The following is a 19,274-nucleotide window of genomic DNA, read 5'->3' on the forward strand; positions in this document are numbered from 1 at the left end:
TGTGTGTGTGTGTGTGAGGTTGTGTGTATGTGTGTGTGTGTGCCTTGTTAGCCTTGTTATAAGAATGCGGGGGTGGGCTGGCTGCAGCAGAGCCTGCTTTCAATCAGTGGGGGCTGATGAGAGAGCGAGCGCAGTACTGAGACAGACAGGAGAGATAGTGCGGGACAGCTTGAGAGGGGTTGGTGAAGGGAGGAGAATTCTGTCCACCAGCAATGTGAGGAATTCAAGGGGAGAGAGAGAGGGGAGAGTACGGAAAAGGTAAAGAGAGGACAGATGGGAGTAGTGGTTGGAGAACTCTGCGAGAAGTGTGTGTAATGTGTGCGTATGGGTCTGTGTGAGTAGTGTGCAGTGTTGTCTGCCATGTTCATGGTTTATTTTAAGCTCTACCAAATCTCTCAGTGCTCTGGTGCGGAGGCAAGATACTATGTGGCTATGTCTGTTTACGTGTGTGTGTGTGTGTGTGTGTGTGTGTGTGTGTGTGTGTGTGATTTAGGCTGCTCTGCAGGAGCTCTTTGCAGTATTTGTGTTCCAATGGCAGATGTGTGAATGATAGAAGCACGGCCGTATTGGTGGTCGTATTTTTTTGGTGAATCCCAAAAAAAGTAGTATTGATACGCACAGATTTTTATATTTATCTACTTAATGACTCAATATATTATTATTTGGTTTAGTATTTTCATGCTTTAGCATTTATTATAGCACGTAGTTGGTCAGGCATTCTAGAAGTTACACAGGTCTCTAGTGTTAGGAGTCTTGCTCAAGGACTTCAAGCTTATTGGTGTAGGGTGGGGTGGTCGCCCAATCTGACACTGGGCAGGTGGTGTTGTTAGCCACTACACTACACCAGTCACCTTTTGACTGATATTTCAAACCTGTATTTGATGACGTATTCAGTCTCCACCAGAATATGCTAAGCATAAACAAGATGGCGGGAAGTTTTAACGGAAGGCTGTGTGACCAAGTCCGCGATTACTCCCATCTGCACGTACAAGTGTCGTTGCCGCTGCACAGTGACAAATATGTTTGTCTGAACAGCTGTGGAGAGAGATCAGTATGATTTAAAACCTGGTCAGTGTTCTCTGGTCTGCCCTCTAGTGGCATCCTCCACGACCCTGTCTCTGTCTCCTTCTCCTGACTCTCTGTCTGCTGCTAACCACCCGTCTCCCAACTGACACACCACGATACTTCTGGCCTCTTGTTTTCTCTGCCGCCCCCCAATGCCCAAATCTGTATCTGCTGTGTTCCCTCTATAAAGTAATTGAGTTGCTCTGTCTGCCGGATGGGAGAGGTTATTGTTTCAAAGCTAAGCATGTGTGTTTAATGATCGCGTAGAATTCATCCATGGGTTAATCCATGCCTAACACTGTCTGCAAACCACTTTTGCCCTTTTTTTGGCTGGCTGATGCTTATACACTCAGGTTTGCTGGCTGACAGCTGTAATACCCCACCATCCATCAGGATAAGCCGCGATTGGGGTGTGCACGCAGTTGGTACTGTGTAGGAAAAGCAGGGGAAAAGCAGGCTAACCCACTTTGTCAGGAGCAGCGGTGAACGGTGATTGAAAAAGGGAATTTTAACTATTAAAAATGTGTTTCTTTACACTCAAAGGTCAAACCCATTTCTTGTGGGTTAGTGAGGTTGAGGCCAGGGTTAGGGTTGGGGGTGTGTGTGTGCAGGAAATGGGCAAGTGTGTGGGGGGGTATTTGCTCCCGCTGAGAATGCATGTGGTTTAGACTTGGCTCATTACTGAACTCCCAGCCTTGAATTGCACAGTGAATCATGATGAGTTGGAATTTCGTTGGAGTGTGTGTATGTGTGTGTGTATGTGTGTGTGTTTGGTCCTGTCCTGACTCATGTCTGGGAAATAAAAGGCAGCAAGAAATCTCAGAGTTGGGGTGTTGGGGTGCTGCACTGACTCCAGGAGATACGGGTAATGAGGCAGATAAGCAGAAGCGCTGTGTGTGTGTCTCTCTCTCTCTCTCTCTCTCTCTCTCTCTCTCTCTCTCTCTCTCGTTCAGTATAGAGTAGGTAGGAGTACGTTTGGATGGAGTTGGAGCTAACATGACCTCAGCACAAGGCGATGTAGCCCAGCTGTGCTAGATGTGGTGCTCTTATTCACACACATACACATACACCCACACAAGCACACATTCTCTCTCTCTCACACACACACACACACACACACACACATATACACGTTCTCAGTTCTTTTATTGAGCTTCTCTAATGAAGATGCTTTCTGTGGTGTTTAATGAGAGCAGGCGTTAGCTTGTGCAGGAGTTAGCGGGTGCAGGAGGTGATAATTGGAGTGAGTCATGTGACTGCTGCTGATAGGGAGCTAAAAACAGCCAGTGGCACAATCAGTGCACACACACACACACAGACACACACTCAGAAGCTATCTAACACACACTGGGCAGGAATATACAGAGATGACGTCATATCCCGCTAGGCTCTCTCCCTCTCTCTCTCTCTCTCTCTCTCTCTCTCTCTCGTGTGCTCTCGCAGATATGCTCTCTCTCTCGTGTGCTCTTGCTAGGGTAGGCTTTCACACTTTTTCACAAGCCAACCTGCTGCTGTCTCCTTTGTTTTCCACTCATAACTCTTCCTCCTTTCTCCCTACCTACCCCCCACCACCTCCTCTGTTTCGCACAAGCACCTCCTTCCTCCAGACTCCTCACAGCCCACTCTCACCTGGCTGAGCCCACCGCCGAATGAAGGGGCAGAACTGCTGATTTGAGCTGACTAGAGCTGGGCAGTATGACGATATTTTATCGTATCGTGATAAATGTTGTATCCGTAACACACAATATGATTTTCTAAGCATATGGAGGAGACTGTTAGTGCTTAATAAACATGGATCAGCTGCAGGTTTCATTACTAACAGTGTAATTAGACTTAGGTTTAATTAGAAATAGAGCAGTGGATGTGTTTAGTCTGGGATTTGCATGAATCATGATAAGTATCGTGTATCACGAAAAAAGTCTTAAAATATCGTGATGTAGTATATTTACCGCATCGCCCAGCTTTACCTCCAGCTACTTTAGCCTTCAGGGCTAAACTAAAGAAGCACACTTCTGACACGAAACATAACCATGCAGACTACATTTGGGAGAAGGGGTAGGTTTTCAGTGGAACTCTTACTTCAAGCGGCGTTCCTGGGAGCTTTTACAGCTTCAAGCTGGGTTAGTAGACCTGCTAGTGGAATGCTAGTCAAGTCAACGCTGAGGTGAGGGGTCGGGCTTCCCTCTGGCGAGATTTATTGGCCCCATATTGATGTCCTTGGGCGTTGCCGATTGATTTGACATGGCCGACTTTGTTTTGCTAGACTCGGGGAGGAGGGTGAATGCGAGCGCGAGTGTGTATGTGTGTGTGTGTTTGTATGGATGAATGAAAAACTTACCCCTCCTCCCATCACACAACCCCACCCCCCACTCCCCCCCCTCATCTCACTCCAGCTAGCTGTAGAGAGTCTGGGGTTGTCAGGGGCGACCGGCGCCGCGCTAGGGAACCTGGCCTACTTTGTTGCTGTGGGGCTGGTGGTGGTGGGAGAAAAAGCGCAGGGTATTGTTCCACAGCGATGGAGCACAAAGACCACGCTGTCCCACAGATCTGCCCCTTTAGAGGGGCATTGGCCACTCTCATACTCTCATGCTCTCAGATTGCAGCCCGCGGACTGCTGCTCTCGGACTGTGCGACTCCAGGCCGGTCGCCCTCACTGTTCTTCTGCTGATTCTTTTTTAGTGCTCGGTTTCAGAGCTCAGTGGCGTGTAAATAAGAGGTAGTTCATTCTAGATTGGAAACGGTGAACACTCGCTGTCTCAGGTTTTCTCTCCGGCGCTCTCATTCCCAGATATGTTCAGCCATTCTGGTCTGTGCTCGTCTATGGGACATGCTTTCACTCGGGTGGTTCACACACGCTTACACACACACACACTGAAACATGCTTTGTGTGCAAAACAAAAGTGAAAGATCTTAAACTGATATTTTAGCTTAGTTATAGGCATGTTTTCTGAGCTTTAAGCAAGTTTATCTACTGAAAATATTCCATATTTTGCATATTTCAAGAAATAGTGCAAACTGACTACCAGTATATATACTAAATTACTTATCAAATACAGTATGTCTAATATATATATATATATATATATATATATATATATATATATATTACTTGCTATTCTCCATTTTCCCCTTCATTCTCCTGTAAAGCTTTCTTGTCATTTAGGCAAGTTTTTACACGACAGCAGCAAAATACAACTTTAAATGTGCCTGCCTCTGCACACATACATAGACAGACACACACACACACGCACACACACTCACCCTCCTGCTGCAGGCATGGGTAACTGGGTCAGTCTCTGCACAAATCTCATTACCCTTCAACATGCCACCATGGGTACTGTAGTTGTGACCCAGTGCATTAGACTACATTTCAGCAGGAAGAACCGTAACTGTAGCTTTTTAACAGCATTAACGTCAATTCAGGAGAGTCTGCACCTCCAATACCCCTCTCCCCCCTCCCACGACTCTCTCTCCCTGTCTTTGTTTAAAGGTAATATGAAGAGCTGAGTTTCAGGAGCTTCTCATAGTGAAAGACGACCTGCCTCGTTCATTTTGCCGAGGTGCGTAGAGGTGGCTCTCTTGAGTTCTGTGTGTGCGTGTGTTTGAGTGGGTGTGTCCTCATCAGAGGAGCAGGTGTTGTCTCTTTACTTGGCTGCCTCACATTACACCTGAGAACACACACTCTTTCCCCAGGATCTGTAACACACTCACTCTTTCTCTCTCGCACGCTTTTCCGGGTCTCTGTCGCATGTGTACACAGTGGCAGTAAAGAGGTGTTCGTTGGTGTCTGTGATAAACAAGCCTTACTCAAGGGTGCAAAAGCTTAAGAACAGCAAGCTACAGTCTTGACACATCTGCAGATATTTACAGCTCTAATTCTGCACTTATAGGTGTGTATGAGAAGTGTTTGTGTGTGTGTGTGTCTCTTTTTCCTGCATTAACTGCTTTAGCTATGTACTGGTGGTGTTTGACACTGTGATCTTTACTCACACGTTTAGTGATATTTGTAGCTGTATATGATGAGCATATTTGTAGCAGTATATGATGAGCATCCTATCACCTATTACAGCAGCATAGGTCAGGGGTGTCCAATCTCGTCCGCAAAGGGCTGATGTGACCGCAAGTTTTTTATTCCGGCCAAGCAGAGGCACATGTGATCAGTTGTTTGATTGTTTAGAGGAAAAACCTGCAGCAACACTGACCCTTTATGGATAAGATTGGACACCTCTGGATTATACACACACACATATATATATATATATATATATATATATATATATATATATACATATATATATATATATATATATATATATATATATATATTATTATATATTGCAGGTCATATTGGAGCTGTTTATCTGTATGTCTGTTGGTCCACTCTATCATGAAATTTTGACTCAATGTAAAGAATTATTTTCAAGTGAAAAATGCCCAAAATGTTACTATAATGTGATTTTAGAGGAACAGTGGAACAAAAAAAGTCTAATCACAGCATATTTTCAAGTTCAAAGCCTGTACTTATAGTAGCAGTACTCAGGAAACATGACTTCATCAACATTGCTAATACTAACCTGATTATCACCTGATACCATAATACTGTGATATTCTCTGAACATTGTGATATTGCATTTTATCAGCATCGCTCAGTGCTGCAGTTAAAGCAGCATTATGTCGAATTTTTATATCAAAATAACAGTTTCAAAATCATTGTAATGCCTATCTGACCTGTAATAAGGAGAAACTCTAGGCTCAGCACACTACTAACTGCACTATGTAACTTAGGTGGGCTTACTGTGTAACACATGTTTGTATAAAATCCTGTGATATACTTCTCAGCTTGTCCAGAAATGCATGTGTAAAGCCCCAACTGTACAGGGAGCCCAGGAGGAAGTTATACCACACATAATGCTGCTTTAAGTAACCATATAGTTGCTGACATGCAAAAACCTTGTATCTCCATCTGAATTAATTTACCATTTTTGACATTATGTGAATCTGGTTGTTTTTTACGTTATGTCAGAATGATCCCGTTACGCTGACGAATGAAGAAGGTTTTTCCTTCTCTTGTAAAGTTGCTATTTTGGAGATACAAAGTTTTTTGTTTGACAGTGCCGTTATATCAGAACACACAGATGTCTTCTTGTTCTCATAAAAGAAGTACGATACAGTATCTCTCAGAATAATCACAACTAATCAGCTTGTATTTGCACCGCTCTTGGGTGGATCCAGAATTCCCTGTTGTAATATTTACAGAATCATTGACACGGCACTATATTTTATCTGGCTCGCATTTTGTCACTTGCGTGTCGTCTCAGTGTGTGTACACACCTGTGTTGACACCTTTTTGTAACAGTCAAGTGCAACATCAAACAGTTATGATATATGAGTGTGTTGTCATCCTCACCCAGTCTCTAGAGAGAGAGAAGCAGAAAGACAGTGGGTTTGTGCTTCAGCATCCTGGCTACACACACACACCCACACACACACACACACACACACCATAGTGGTGTAGAAATGTTTAATCAGAGTTTGTGCAGTCAGCTTAGAGCACTTAATATTATTCCCAGAAAATCCAAGATTGAAATTATAATCCGTCTTTTGTTTTGCTGTCTTTAAAGCAGTGGGGTTTGCTGCAGATTAAGATGTTAAACACAATGAAGACAAAGAAAGAAGAGTTTTTGACACACACACACACACACACACACACGTACACGTATACACATACACACACAGGGATGTTTTTGAGGACACGTTGACTTGTAAGGCAGTCTTTGTTGTATTTACTACTGAGTTTGGAAAGTCATTTACAAGTCACACCAATTCTAAGTGTGTGTGTGTATGTGTGTGTGTGTGTGTGGTTCAATGTTTAATTGTTTTCATTCACTTTCACACAATAAGTGTAATTGCAGTTATCAGTGGGATTGATCTGAGGGAGTTTTCAATTGCGTTATTGACGAGCACATAATATACAGAGTAGAGCTGCATAAATAAATACGCATAAACATCTACATACACACACACACACACACACACATATAGACTAAGCCTGTTAAGTAGAAGCTTTCACAATCCTGCAGCAATGCAAACTCTAAATGTATGTGCGTATGTGTGGGATATGTTGTCCACTCCTGCTCCTACCTATTAATATTCTATTTTATCAATGAGTCCATTAATCGAAACGACTCATTGTCCTTCAAGAAGTTATGTTGTCAATAAAATCCATAACCTTTTATGCCATAAACTTCATGAATTGACAAAACTCAGCAATGCAGTAGGGTATTTATGCCTTCCCCTACACAAAGAACTGTGCTTAAATCAATGACCAAACAGAGTCATTAGATATGGTTTATATCCAGTCAAGCCAAAGCGCACAAACACACACACACGCAAACTAGCTAAGCCAACCAATGTAAAAGCCCAAATTGTAGCTTAACCTTTTACTCTTAGTTACGTATTCACTGGAGACTCTTAAGGTAGCAAGCAGATGAAAGTATCGCTTTGATAACAGGTGCATTTAGCGGCTGCAGGAACAACGGATTCGAAAAGCTTCCTTACTTAGGGTTAATATAATAGTTAGAATAGTTAAGATGGGTTTTCTATGTCTAGCGGTCCATTGTCCTTGAGTCAGACTCTGCTGCAGTTGCCGTAGATGAATGATTGAATAGAGAAGAGGTCTGCATATCTTCCACATCTTCTGTTAAACATGGTGGAGGCACTGTTATGGCATGGGCATGCAAGGTTGTCAACAAAACTAGTTCGCTGGCGTTTATTGATGGTGTGACTGCCTGATAGGAGTATAATCTGAAATGTATAGAGTTCTAATTTCTACTTAGATTCAGTCAAATGTTGAGAAACTGACAGCACGGTGCTTCACGGTGAATGTCATCACGATCAGCTATGTACGTAGGCACCGGCCACAACAGTGCATCCTAGATCCTTAGTCAGTGTACCACTGCACGACCGCTACTGTCATTCTCACACACTTGTTACTGGAGTTACTGGAGAGAACAGCAGCGAGCAAGTGAGTGTGTGTGTGTGTGTGTGTGTATGCATGTGTGAGAATGCATGTGTTAGTGTGTGTCTTAGTTTGTGCATGGCTGTGTGTACGAGGAGACAGCTGAGCACAGCAGCGGAACGCATTCTGCTCAGTTCATGTGTCCCTCAGGATAGAATTGGCATGACGCCTTCGCCATATGCTGTGTGAGTGTCTTTTAGTGTGCCTGTGAGTGTGTGTATGTGTGTGTGTGTAGCGATAAATCCTAAGTCCTCTCAGAGTTCAAACTAACAAGGTCGAAGGTTAAAATGACTCATGCTCACACAGGCAGAGAGAGAGGGGGGGAGATGGAGAGAGAGAATGAGTAGGGAGTAAGAGAGTGTATTCCTATGGGTCTTTCTGTAATCTGAGTAGGTAGGTAGTGTAGGTCAGTCTGCAGGGCGCCTGTCATTTAGCTTTTTTTCCCCCCTTCTATTGGCCAACCACTGGTAGCACTCAAGAATATAAAGGTCAGATTAGACTGCTGGAAAACATCAAAAAAGGCTTTCCAGATCTGGAACAAGATTCTTTAGATGAGAAGAAGGAGACGAAGGAAGAATTCCTGATCTAAAGCACTCCTTATCATCTGTCAAATATGGTGGAGGCACTGTTATGGCATGGACATTGCATAGCTGTCAAAGAAACTGGGTCACTGGTGATATGTCTGTATGTCCTGTGTCTTTAAACTCTATAAGTGTCTCACATTGTCACTCCTTAACAATGCATGCAGTTCAACACATAGCTAACGCCCCCTGTTGCTGATTGCTGATACAGCACCTTTAACACCCACCCACACACACACACACAACATACATCTTAACAAGCCATAGAAATTTTGCAGACCATCAGTGTCTTCCTTATATCCTCAGGTATAACCATCCAGCAACTGAGCTCTCGTCTGAAAAACCCCCTCTTGTGTGTGTGTGTGAGTGTGTGTACCCGGCTTTGTTCCAATAGGCCTAAGCACACAGTTTGAAGGACGCCATGTTAGTTCAACCAGTGAGCGAGCGGGCAAAGTTTATATTAACAGACCACCCAGTGTTTTAATAATGCTCCTGTAGAGCACGCACATGTCTAAGGATGGATATCCAGACTGCTGTGTTTTTCCTGTCAGCCAAAACTAATTATAGCACAGCCAGAAAAGTTCACCAAGAGAAGATGAGCATAATAATGGTATTCTCTGTGTGTGTGTGTGTAAGTGTGTGTGTGTGTGTGTAAGTGTGTGTGTGTGTGTGTTTGTAATGGAGTCGTTTAACAATTTGGGTTTAATCAGGTGTGATGTGCTCCATGTTCCTTTGATCTAAATTAAAATCTGAACAAATGAGGGGTGCGGAGAGAGAAAAGAGGACGAGGGAAAGAGGTGATATCTGGGGAAGGTATATTCTCTCTCTCTCTCTCTCTCTCCGGTTCTTCTCAGAATAAGAAAAGCACTATGGGCTGAGTAGATAAATATGTAAGGTTGTTAGCTGCCATTTCGGATCAAAGACTGTGGTAATTCCCATTAACGGAGCAGCGCGTGGAAAAGCAGTTTCACCAGACACCATTACTAAACACTATAACACTTTGGCAACTAATCAATGGCTAGCAGCTCGTTAGGGGAACTGTGCGCCGCCGTTTTTCAAAAGAGATAATGAGCCCCTTTATGACCCCCAGCTTTCTGATGGTAGCTTTTATACCTCGCCGTGCATTTTTCCCTTCAGGACAAAACCCGAGACCGCACCGCTGGGAACTATCAATAGCGTGGATGTGTGAGTTTGTGTGGGCTTGTGGTTGAGGTTCAGGTTGCAGTACACTCTAAGGGACAGGTTGAGGAATGGCGACCATTAGAGGAGGCCGACCCGTACAAAGCCTTGGAAAAAAAAGAAGAGGGCCATTACACACGGACGCCACTGCACTGGTCAGCACTGCGCAGCGTTGAGTAAGGTCCTAACTGGCCCATCTGTTTGAGCCGTGTTTCACACAGTCCCACAATACCACATTGCAGTAGAACTGTGCTGGAACTGTGATTGTTGATTGTGTTGATACATTGGCAGTCTGTGGATTGTTCAGATGATCACTATATGGTACATTCGTTTTCTTTAGCCCATCTGTCCACTGAGCTTGTCTGAGCGCGATTGTCAGATGCTTCTCGGATATTCGCTTCCCTTTTTAACTTGCATGGTTGTAAAGTTCAAGTTATTAGCTCTGGGCTATTACATTCAAATCAGCTCTGATCTAAAACCAGACATGATCCGACAACAGCCATCGCTAAGCTCTGCGTGCTTCAGCCTCATGAATACAACAGAAAACATACTTCAGTTGTCTGTATTATAATCCCAGGCCGTGTACACTGAGACGTATAGAACTGAACTGAAATCTACAGCAGTACTGAGGGCATCAGAGAGCTATCGGGAGTCTTCGGAGGGATAGAGGAGGGAGAGCTGGCTTTCAGTTGGAGTTAACACTAAATGCTAATATGAGCAGCATCAGTGATTTTTACAGTCTGCTCCATCAGCTGCACTCATCACTACTGCACACCTCATACACAGCACAGGCCACGTAATCAAATCACTTACCAAATCAGCCTGCCTGGGTATGTGTGTGTGTGTGTGCATGTGATCATTTGAAATTTGGTTGCAGCTAAGGCCTTCTTGTCCCTCTCATGATGCTCGTGTTAGTTGTAGCTCTCCTCTTCTTTTATTGTAAACAGTTTACTCTAAAGACAAGAGGCTTCTCTTCAGTTCACTCCTCTCAAATCACCATCAGAACTAGAAGTAGCTTTTTAATGACACATCACCTCACATCTACCTATCCCTCATTTTCTCATTCTTTCTGTCTTTCTGTTTCGCTATCTCACCATCTACACTATGAGGGCAAAAGTATTGGGACACCTCCTCATGTTTTTTTTTTCCAACATAACCCAAAGACATTAAAAAGATCCTGCTTTTGTGGGAGCAACTGTCTCTACTGTCCAGGGAAGAAGGCTTTCTACTAGATTTTGGAGGAGCACTACTGTGAGGATTTGATTGCATTCAGAGACAAGAGCGTCAGTGAGGTCAGAATGTTGGATGGCCACCACCCCACCTCAACCCCAACTCCCCAACTCATTCCAGAAGTATTGGATGGAGCACCAGACATTATTCCAGAGAGGACAGTTCTTCCACTGCTCCACAGCTCAATGCTGGGGGGCTTTATACCCCTTTAGCCCACACCTGGCATTAGGCAGCACAGTGCCAACAGGTTCAAGTTAGTCTGCTCCAGAGAGTCCTATTTTATTTGCAGTATTTCTCTACAGGGACTAGACAAGCTGTGTGTGTGCATTTCACATCTGTGCCAACAATGGGTGCACCCCAAATTAGCAACATGCATTCATTAGAAGTGTCCACAAACATTTGGACACACAGTTTATTTTTCTATCTCTCCATCTGTCTCTCTCTTTTTCTCAGATATTTCTGTATCTTGCGCTACCATCTCTCTCTCTCTCTCTCTCTCTCTCTCTCTCTCTCTCTCTCTCTCTCTCTCTCTCTCTCTCTGCATTTATCTATCACTCCCTCTCTTTCTGTCCCTAATTTTAACTCTCTCTCTCTCTCTCTCTCTCTCTCTCTCTCTCAGTTCTTCGTCAGTAGTCATCCTGTGTGGCTGCAGGTGGATGTATTATGCAGCCGTTACTGAGGGACTGTTATAATTAAACCCTGTTCCATTCTGCCTGTTTATTTTCTGCCATTCAGACTGTTTGCTGTTCAGGCTGGGTGATCAGCACTCTGATAAACAGTGCTGTGCCTGTGTGTGTGTGTGTGTATGTGTGTATGTGTTTTGGGTATGGATTGGAGGGTGCAGGTGGACAGAGGACAGTGTAGACACTCAGAGATCTGTCCATTTCTCTGCCTGCTGTTGTGGAGAGACAGCAGAGATGAAATACAGTGACACACACACACACACACACACACTCGCTCACACAAACATACATGCTCATCCTCATGAAAAGTGCAGGAGGAGGAGACACAGCTACAGGCCAAATGGGTGCAGACATCAAATTAATCCTGCACCGGCCGTGCAACCAAGTGCGATCTACACATACACACACACACACACACACACACACACACACACAGCACATCTCATGCACACCTGCTGAGCAGTGGATCCACCGGGGCTTCGGCTATCACAGAACATCAAAACCATTTGCTTTATGAATCTCCAGCGTGTAAGACTGCGCCCGAGGCGAGGGAAAATGACAGGAGGCTTTTGTGTCCTGCAGAGGCAGCGCAGCCCAAACAAAAGCCTTCATTCCGGTCCAGTAGAGTGAAGGAACACTGGGACCCCCCATATTCACAGTCCCATAAACACAATGACTGCTCTTCCCCTGCAGCAACTCTTTATCTAATAATCAGTAATGAGAGCCCGTCGGTCGGACTGGTGCATTACGCTGACTGATTATTGGAGCCTAGTTTATTATCCTTAAAGGCCTGCACACAATGACTGATGATTAATCTCAGCACAAAGTGGGATCTGTTTTCAGTGTATGTCTTTAATTAACCCATTAAACACATGGGCCCACAATACAGTTCCCATAATGCTCATAACTGCTTATTGTCCAGATTTGTTTAATAGTAGATACTGGATAGTTTGTAGTTGATACTGAATAGATCATAATAGATACTGAATAGTTCATAGCGGATACTGAATAATTCATTGGTAGATACTAACTAATTCACATTATGGATAATTGATAGTATATACTTGGCAGTTTACAGTAGTTGCTAATATTTAATAGTAGATACTGAATATTTCATAGTAGATACTGAATAGTTTATAGTAGATACTGAATAGTTCATAGTAGATACTGAATATTTCATTATATATACTGAATGTTTCATAGTAGATACTGAATAGTTTATAGTAGATACTGAATGTTTCATAGTAGATACTGAATAGTTCATAATAGATATTGAATGTTTCATAGTAGATACTGAATAGTTCATAGTAGATACTGAATGTTTCATAGTAGATACTGAATGTTTCATAGTAGATACTGAATAGTTCATAGTAGATACTGAATGTTTCATAGTAGATACTGAATGTTTCATAGTAGATACTGAATAGTTAATAGTAGATACTGAATAGTTCATAGTAGATACTGAATATTTCATTATATATACTGAATGTTTCATAGTAGATACTGAATAGTTCATAGTAGATACTGAATACTTTGTAGTAGATATGGAATAGTTCATTATATATACTGAATGTTTCATAGTAGATACTGAATAGTTCATAGTAGATACTGAATACTTTGTAGTAGATATGGAATAGTTCATAGTAGATACTGAATGTTTCATAGTAGATACTGAATACTTTGTAGTAGATATGGAATAGTTTATAATAGATACTAAATGTTTCATAGTAGATACTGAATAGTTCATAGTAGATACTGAATAGTTCATAGTAGATACTGAATATTCTATAGTAGATACTGAATACTTTGTAGTAGATATGGAATAGTTCATAGTAGATACTGAATGTTTCATAGTAGATACTGAATACTTTGTAGTAGATATGGAATAGTTCATAGTAGATACTGAATGTTTCATAGTAGATACTGAATACTTTGTAGTAGATATGGAATAGTTCATAATAGATACTAAATGTTTCATAGTAGATACTGAATAGTTCATAGTAGATACTGAATGTTTCATAATAGATACTGAGATATATATATATATATATATATATATATATATATATATATATATATATATATATGCAGCCAGCGAGCTAACCCCAAGTGCCTGATGTTGAGGGGCTGGAGGCTGAAGCACACAAGGGTCAATGCAAGGCATAGAGTGTTCAGTAATATGAATGTAACGAGGAGAAATTACACAAAATGTTCATTTTAATTAATATCAGAACTCGGTTAGTACTGTTTTCTGGTTGTGTTCTCCGCACTGCGGAACTCCTAGGGCCCTACTAATAAGAAACGGCAGCAGGGAAAGAGAAAAAGAGTATAAACAGTTGTAAACAGACTCAGAGAGTGAATGTCTAAGAAGAAGAAGCCACTAGCTATGCCCAACATTGCGCAGCGCTCTTTTGAAAACAGTAGAAGGCCTCCCAGTGTTGTTGTCCGCTCTGTGGACAGAATGATGTGGCTGATCAATGCAAATAGCTGCTGGTCAATAATCACACTCCATATTCAGCAACAGCGTGACACGCTAATACTCCGGGAGAATAAACTCCCTTCTTCCAGCGAGCCCTAATAATGAGGCATGACATTCGGAGAGCGGAAGAATGAAGAAAGAAAAAAAGAAAAAAGAAAAGGAAGCCGAGTCGATAACACAGATTTCACAAAAGCGATCCGCACTTTTCCTCCATCTCTCTCTCTGCTAACTGCGTAATTGTTTCTCCTCTAATAGCAGCATAATGAGTGAAAGCGCAGCCATTTGTTCGCTCTTTGTGTATTTCTAATGCGATTCCATCTAGTGGTGTAGCATAGGTCCCTCCATCCTCTGGCTCTCTCTTTCTTTTCCTTCTCTCTCTCTCTCTCTCTCTCTCTCTCTCTCTTTCTGTTTCTTTGTCTCCTCTTTCCCCGTTCGGCCTCATTCAGCACACCTGGATGCCTGCAGGGGAAGACTGAGCATGAATAATGCAGGAGAGTGTTAGAACTTCTACCAGATCTCCCTTCCTTTCTTTTGTCTCTCCTCTCTCTTCCTCATCTCTCTCTCTCACCCTCCCTCTTTCTCCTTCACCCTGCCTGGCAATGTATGCGCTTTCCCACCCCCTCGCTCTCTGTCCTCTCTTCTCAAATAAAACCACAATTCCCTCGTGGTGTAGTCGGGATGTCATTTTGTGTATGCTTGTGTTTTTCTTCTTTTTTTTTTTTAAGATGCTTGTTGGGGAAAAAAAAGTGTGCTGGCTCACACTCAACCTTGTCCTTCCCTCTCTCTCCGTCTCTCCTCTCTCTCTAGTGAGTTTCGTGGACTGCGGCCGAGGCTCTGGCCTGCGCTTCGAAATCGGAGACCCAGCGGATTTCCGAATAGGAGCGGACGGCACAGTGTACGCCGCACGAACTCTGCATCTATCGGAGAAGACTGGGCGGAGCCTGGACATCAGGGTAAAAGACGTAGAGTCAAAGAAGGCGTGGCACACGCGCGTCAACTTCACCCTACCTAACACACCGAAACAGGTACGGCTTCGCAGTTGTAACCACAATCTACGTCATCACCATGTCTGAAATGTCAGTGTAAAAAGAGGTTATTCCAAGTCATTTTGGAGCATTTCTATTGGTCCATTCATCGTAAAAGTTTGACACAATGCATGGAAAAAAATGGCCTGTGAAGGGTTTTTTTTTTGTGACGGTGTCAAAATGAAAATATACTCAATCTGATTGGTCATTTAAGGCAGATAGAGACTGTAATTAACCCTCTGGAGTCTAAGGATCTACTTCAGTTCACTTGCACATAAGATAATACTCTTTATATTAATATACTTTATATTAAGCTGTTTAGAACAACCTCAGCTTTCTTTGTAATGAGACCCCATGTGACCTGGAGCACTGTATGAAGAGATACTCTGACCCTAAATTGAAAAAATTGTCTGATTTTAGAAAAAATTCTTCACGTCTTGTGGACAAATTGTTTTGGTGCTTGCAACGGCTTAGCTTCACTAAAGCAGCGGACTGTATAAATAAACTAGCATTTAAACAGCGAGAGGCAGAAGACGAGTTTCTGAGTGTTCATTTGTCAGTTTCACACAAACCCATAGATGGACACACAAATTCACCAGTTATAGATGAGAGGCAGATGACGGACACAAGAATTCACCAGTTAGACAGGGCGAGAGGCAGAGACCAGTATCTCAAACTATCTTCATAGCCTTGTAACACTGGATGTAAGTGATGGAATGGATGGAGTCACGTGAGATCTGGCGTAAGAGGAGGTGCAAGGGAAAGGGCAAGCTCTACAGATGCTGTGTTATCACAAAGATATTAATAGAAATGTCAGGAAACAGCAAATTGTATGTGCCAATGCGTTCGTAGACTCCAGAGAGTTATACTATAAAGCTATATTTGGAAATGTAATTACATTTAATATTCAGTCATGATTTATTTTTAGATGACTCTCTCCATCTCTTTTTTAAAAGAAACCAGCTAGTATTGTTTCTGCCCCTGTTGGCCCTAATACAGGCCCTAATGTAGATTATCTCTTGTCCAATTGGCGGTACAGACCTAATCAATTGAGTGCGAATGGGCGGGGCTATACTGCTGTAGGCAGAACAAGTGGATATTCGTAAATGTGCTGTTTTTCACGGCATCACAACCAGCATGAAGTCAACACAGGCTGATTTGGCAGCTTAGTGTACTTATATGGACTGTAAGAAATGGGGAGTGAAAGTTTAGCTGTGTTTAAGTATGACTCATTTCAAAAAAGTGATGGTTTTCACTTCTGAGACTGTCTTCAGCCGCCGCAATCAGAGCCTCATAAAGCCATGCTAAAGCTACAGTAAGGCATTACTGATGCTGTAGCACCCTGAGAATCCCGCTCTAATTAAGTCTTAACGATGTTCAAATGCGGCGCAGACAGGGGAGCGGATGGCGGTGCAGCGAGAGAGAGCAGCAGCCTCACTGAATCTCTTAACACTGCCTTCTGCTTAGAGAGCAATAAAGAATACGCACCCGCTACACACACACACACACACACATACACACAAGACACACACAGACAGACAGAGAAAAGAAAGGAAGAGAGCGAGGTGGGAGAGGACGGGGGTGGGAGTGACGGAGAAACAGAGAGAGTGAGAGTGAGAGCGAGAGAGATAAGGGCAGGTTTTAAGCTGAGATGGTCAGAAAATGAGATGGGAGGGGAAGGGGAGGAGGGAGAAGGTGGGCAGAAGGAGATAACAGTGGGAAAAAAGTGAGTGGGTGTTGTGAGAGATGGATTGAAAAGAGGGAAGGAAGATACAGCAGAGAGATGAGGCAGAGGGAGAGAGAGAGAGAAAGCGAGAGGGAGAGAGGGAGAGAAAGCAAGAGAGAGTTGTTGATGTTTATGCTGTTGTTGTTGTTGTTGTTGATGGTAATGCTGTTCCACTCTCCTCCTTCGTGATGGTAATGGGCTGCCTCATCACCTGAGTCATATCTACACTGCCAGCCACAGGGAGAGGGGGGGAGAGAACGGGAAAGAGACAGAATGAGAGAGCGAGCAAAAGAGAGAAAAGCATACTATGAAGAAGAGACACTGAGAGAGAGAGAGAGAGCAAGAGACAGAAATAGAGACAGAGAGGGTGAGAATGACTATGTGGTGTGGGGTGCAGGAGAAGAGAGAGAGTGAGTGAAAGAGAGAGAGTGAGTGAGAAAGCTAGCAAAAAAGGAAGAGAGAATTGAAAGGGGAGAGAGAGAAAGAGGGAGAGAGCAAAATGTGAGAGGCAGTCAGAAAGCACTGAGAGAGAGTGAGACTGAGAGAAGACAAAAAGAGAGAATGAGAGAGCAACAGAGAGAGCAAAAGAGAGCGAGCGAATGAGTGAGCAGGAGAGAAGTGGGAGATGCCAGAGAGAGAGAGAATGGGAGAGAGTGAGGGTGAGGGGATGAGAAAAAAACAAAACAAAAGAGAGAGAGAACAACAAATAGTGAGGCAGAGAAAGTGAGAGAAAATGAGAGAGAGAGAATGAGACTGAGAGAGAGAGAAAGAGAGAGAGAGAGAATGAGACAGAGAGAGGGAGAGAGACAAAACTAAAGAGAGAGAGAAGAACAAATAGTGAGCAAGAGAGAGGGAAAGCAAGAGATAAAAAAGTGAAAGAGGATGGGATAGAGGGATAGAGGGAGAGAGAGAGAGCCATTCTGCAGTACTCTACTCTAGCCTGCACTACTGCACTGCCATTATCATGAATATTTAAGCAGAGGTAGTGAGAGAGAGATTGGGTCAAGAGGGAGAGAGGCTTAGAATTGAAATCAGATAGAAATAAAATACGGAGAACTTTTCCAGCCAAGTCACACACACACACACACACACACACACACACACACACTGTGTGTTAGTAGCTCTCTATCCGTGCCACTGTTCCTTCATTAAAATGAACTGGTGGAGCCTAGAGGGGCGTTTAGTCCGGCTCTCAGCTGTCTGACTGCAGTCATAAGCAAGCGTTCAAACATCCATCCTCAACAAAGCAAAGTAGTCTCACCTTGGAGAGCCGGGTAGTGTAAGCAGAATTAATGCTGTACATAAGGCCTGCCTCTCCATAAGGGAGTGTGAGCTCTCTGAACAGAGGAAGATTTGCTGCAGATCTTCACCTACACACACATACGCGCGCGCACGTACACACACCGTGGGGGTTATTTCTGCAGGAAACTGACTCAGTGATATTTATGACCCTATTAAAGAGGGCAGAATTAATGCTGTCATTATTTAGGTCCACAGGCAGGTGTGATGAATGTGCTGCAGTGTGTATGTGCTCTGTGTGTGAGTGTGAGTGTGTGTGTGAGTGTGTGTTTCTGTTTATGGGTGTGACAAAAAAGTGAGATGGAGAGACAATGCAAGTACGTGTACATGTATGTGTTGTGCTCTACCCAAGAGTGTGACAGGGTTGTTTGTATTGGCAGGTGCCCGAGATCATGTTTCCATGGCGCAGCGTGGTTGTCGGGGGCGACGGCAGCGTGAGCCGTGTGAAGAGAGACTGGGTCATCCCTCCTATCAATGTCCCCGAAAACTCGAGAGGACAGTTCCCTGAGGAGCTTGTCAAAGTCAGTACACACACATGCGCACACACACACACACACACACACACACACTCTCTGAAATCCACAGGAAAAGTCATTCCCTGACGGAGAGGCTGAAGAAGCTCCATGCATGCTTTATAGTTTTCTAGTACTGAACATGTGGGCTTCTCCCTGCTCATTCTGCAGCTTGCAGTGAAGTATGGTTCTGGTTTACAGGGAGCAAGTCATAAAACCAGCAGAGCTTCAAGCAGATTATTTTCTAATAAAAGGTGCTCACAATAGATGGACACAGTGAACCCCAGGAACATAATACAGCTTGTGAAATAGCCATTTGTTTTGCGCACTGTCAGTGCAAAGTATCTAAAGTGGCTAATACGGGATATTAGCCACTTTTGCATTTAGCGTTATGTTCTAGTTGTATTTTACTTTTATTCACTTTTATTCAGTTATTTACTTTTATTGGGTTATTTTCACAGTTCCACACAAATTTCA

At 43.3% G+C, this 19,274-nt stretch overlaps 1 protein-coding gene across 1 annotated transcript in view; it reads left to right on the forward strand.

Moving 5' to 3' along the window:
- cdh2 (cadherin 2, type 1, N-cadherin (neuronal)) overlaps positions 1-19,274 on the forward strand; it is a 52,015-nt gene that overhangs the window by 15,192 nt on the left and 17,549 nt on the right. Inside the window, exons 3-4 of the mRNA XM_072682694.1 lie at positions 15,043-15,260; positions 18,666-18,806. Of these exons, the coding sequence (XP_072538795.1) occupies positions 15,043-15,260; positions 18,666-18,806 (359 nt within the window). The remainder of the gene's footprint in view (positions 1-15,042; positions 15,261-18,665; positions 18,807-19,274) is intronic.

Source organism: Salminus brasiliensis, chromosome 1 (genome assembly GCF_030463535.1).
Source record: "Salminus brasiliensis chromosome 1, fSalBra1.hap2, whole genome shotgun sequence".
Taxonomy (NCBI): domain Eukaryota; kingdom Metazoa; phylum Chordata; class Actinopteri; order Characiformes; family Bryconidae; genus Salminus; species Salminus brasiliensis.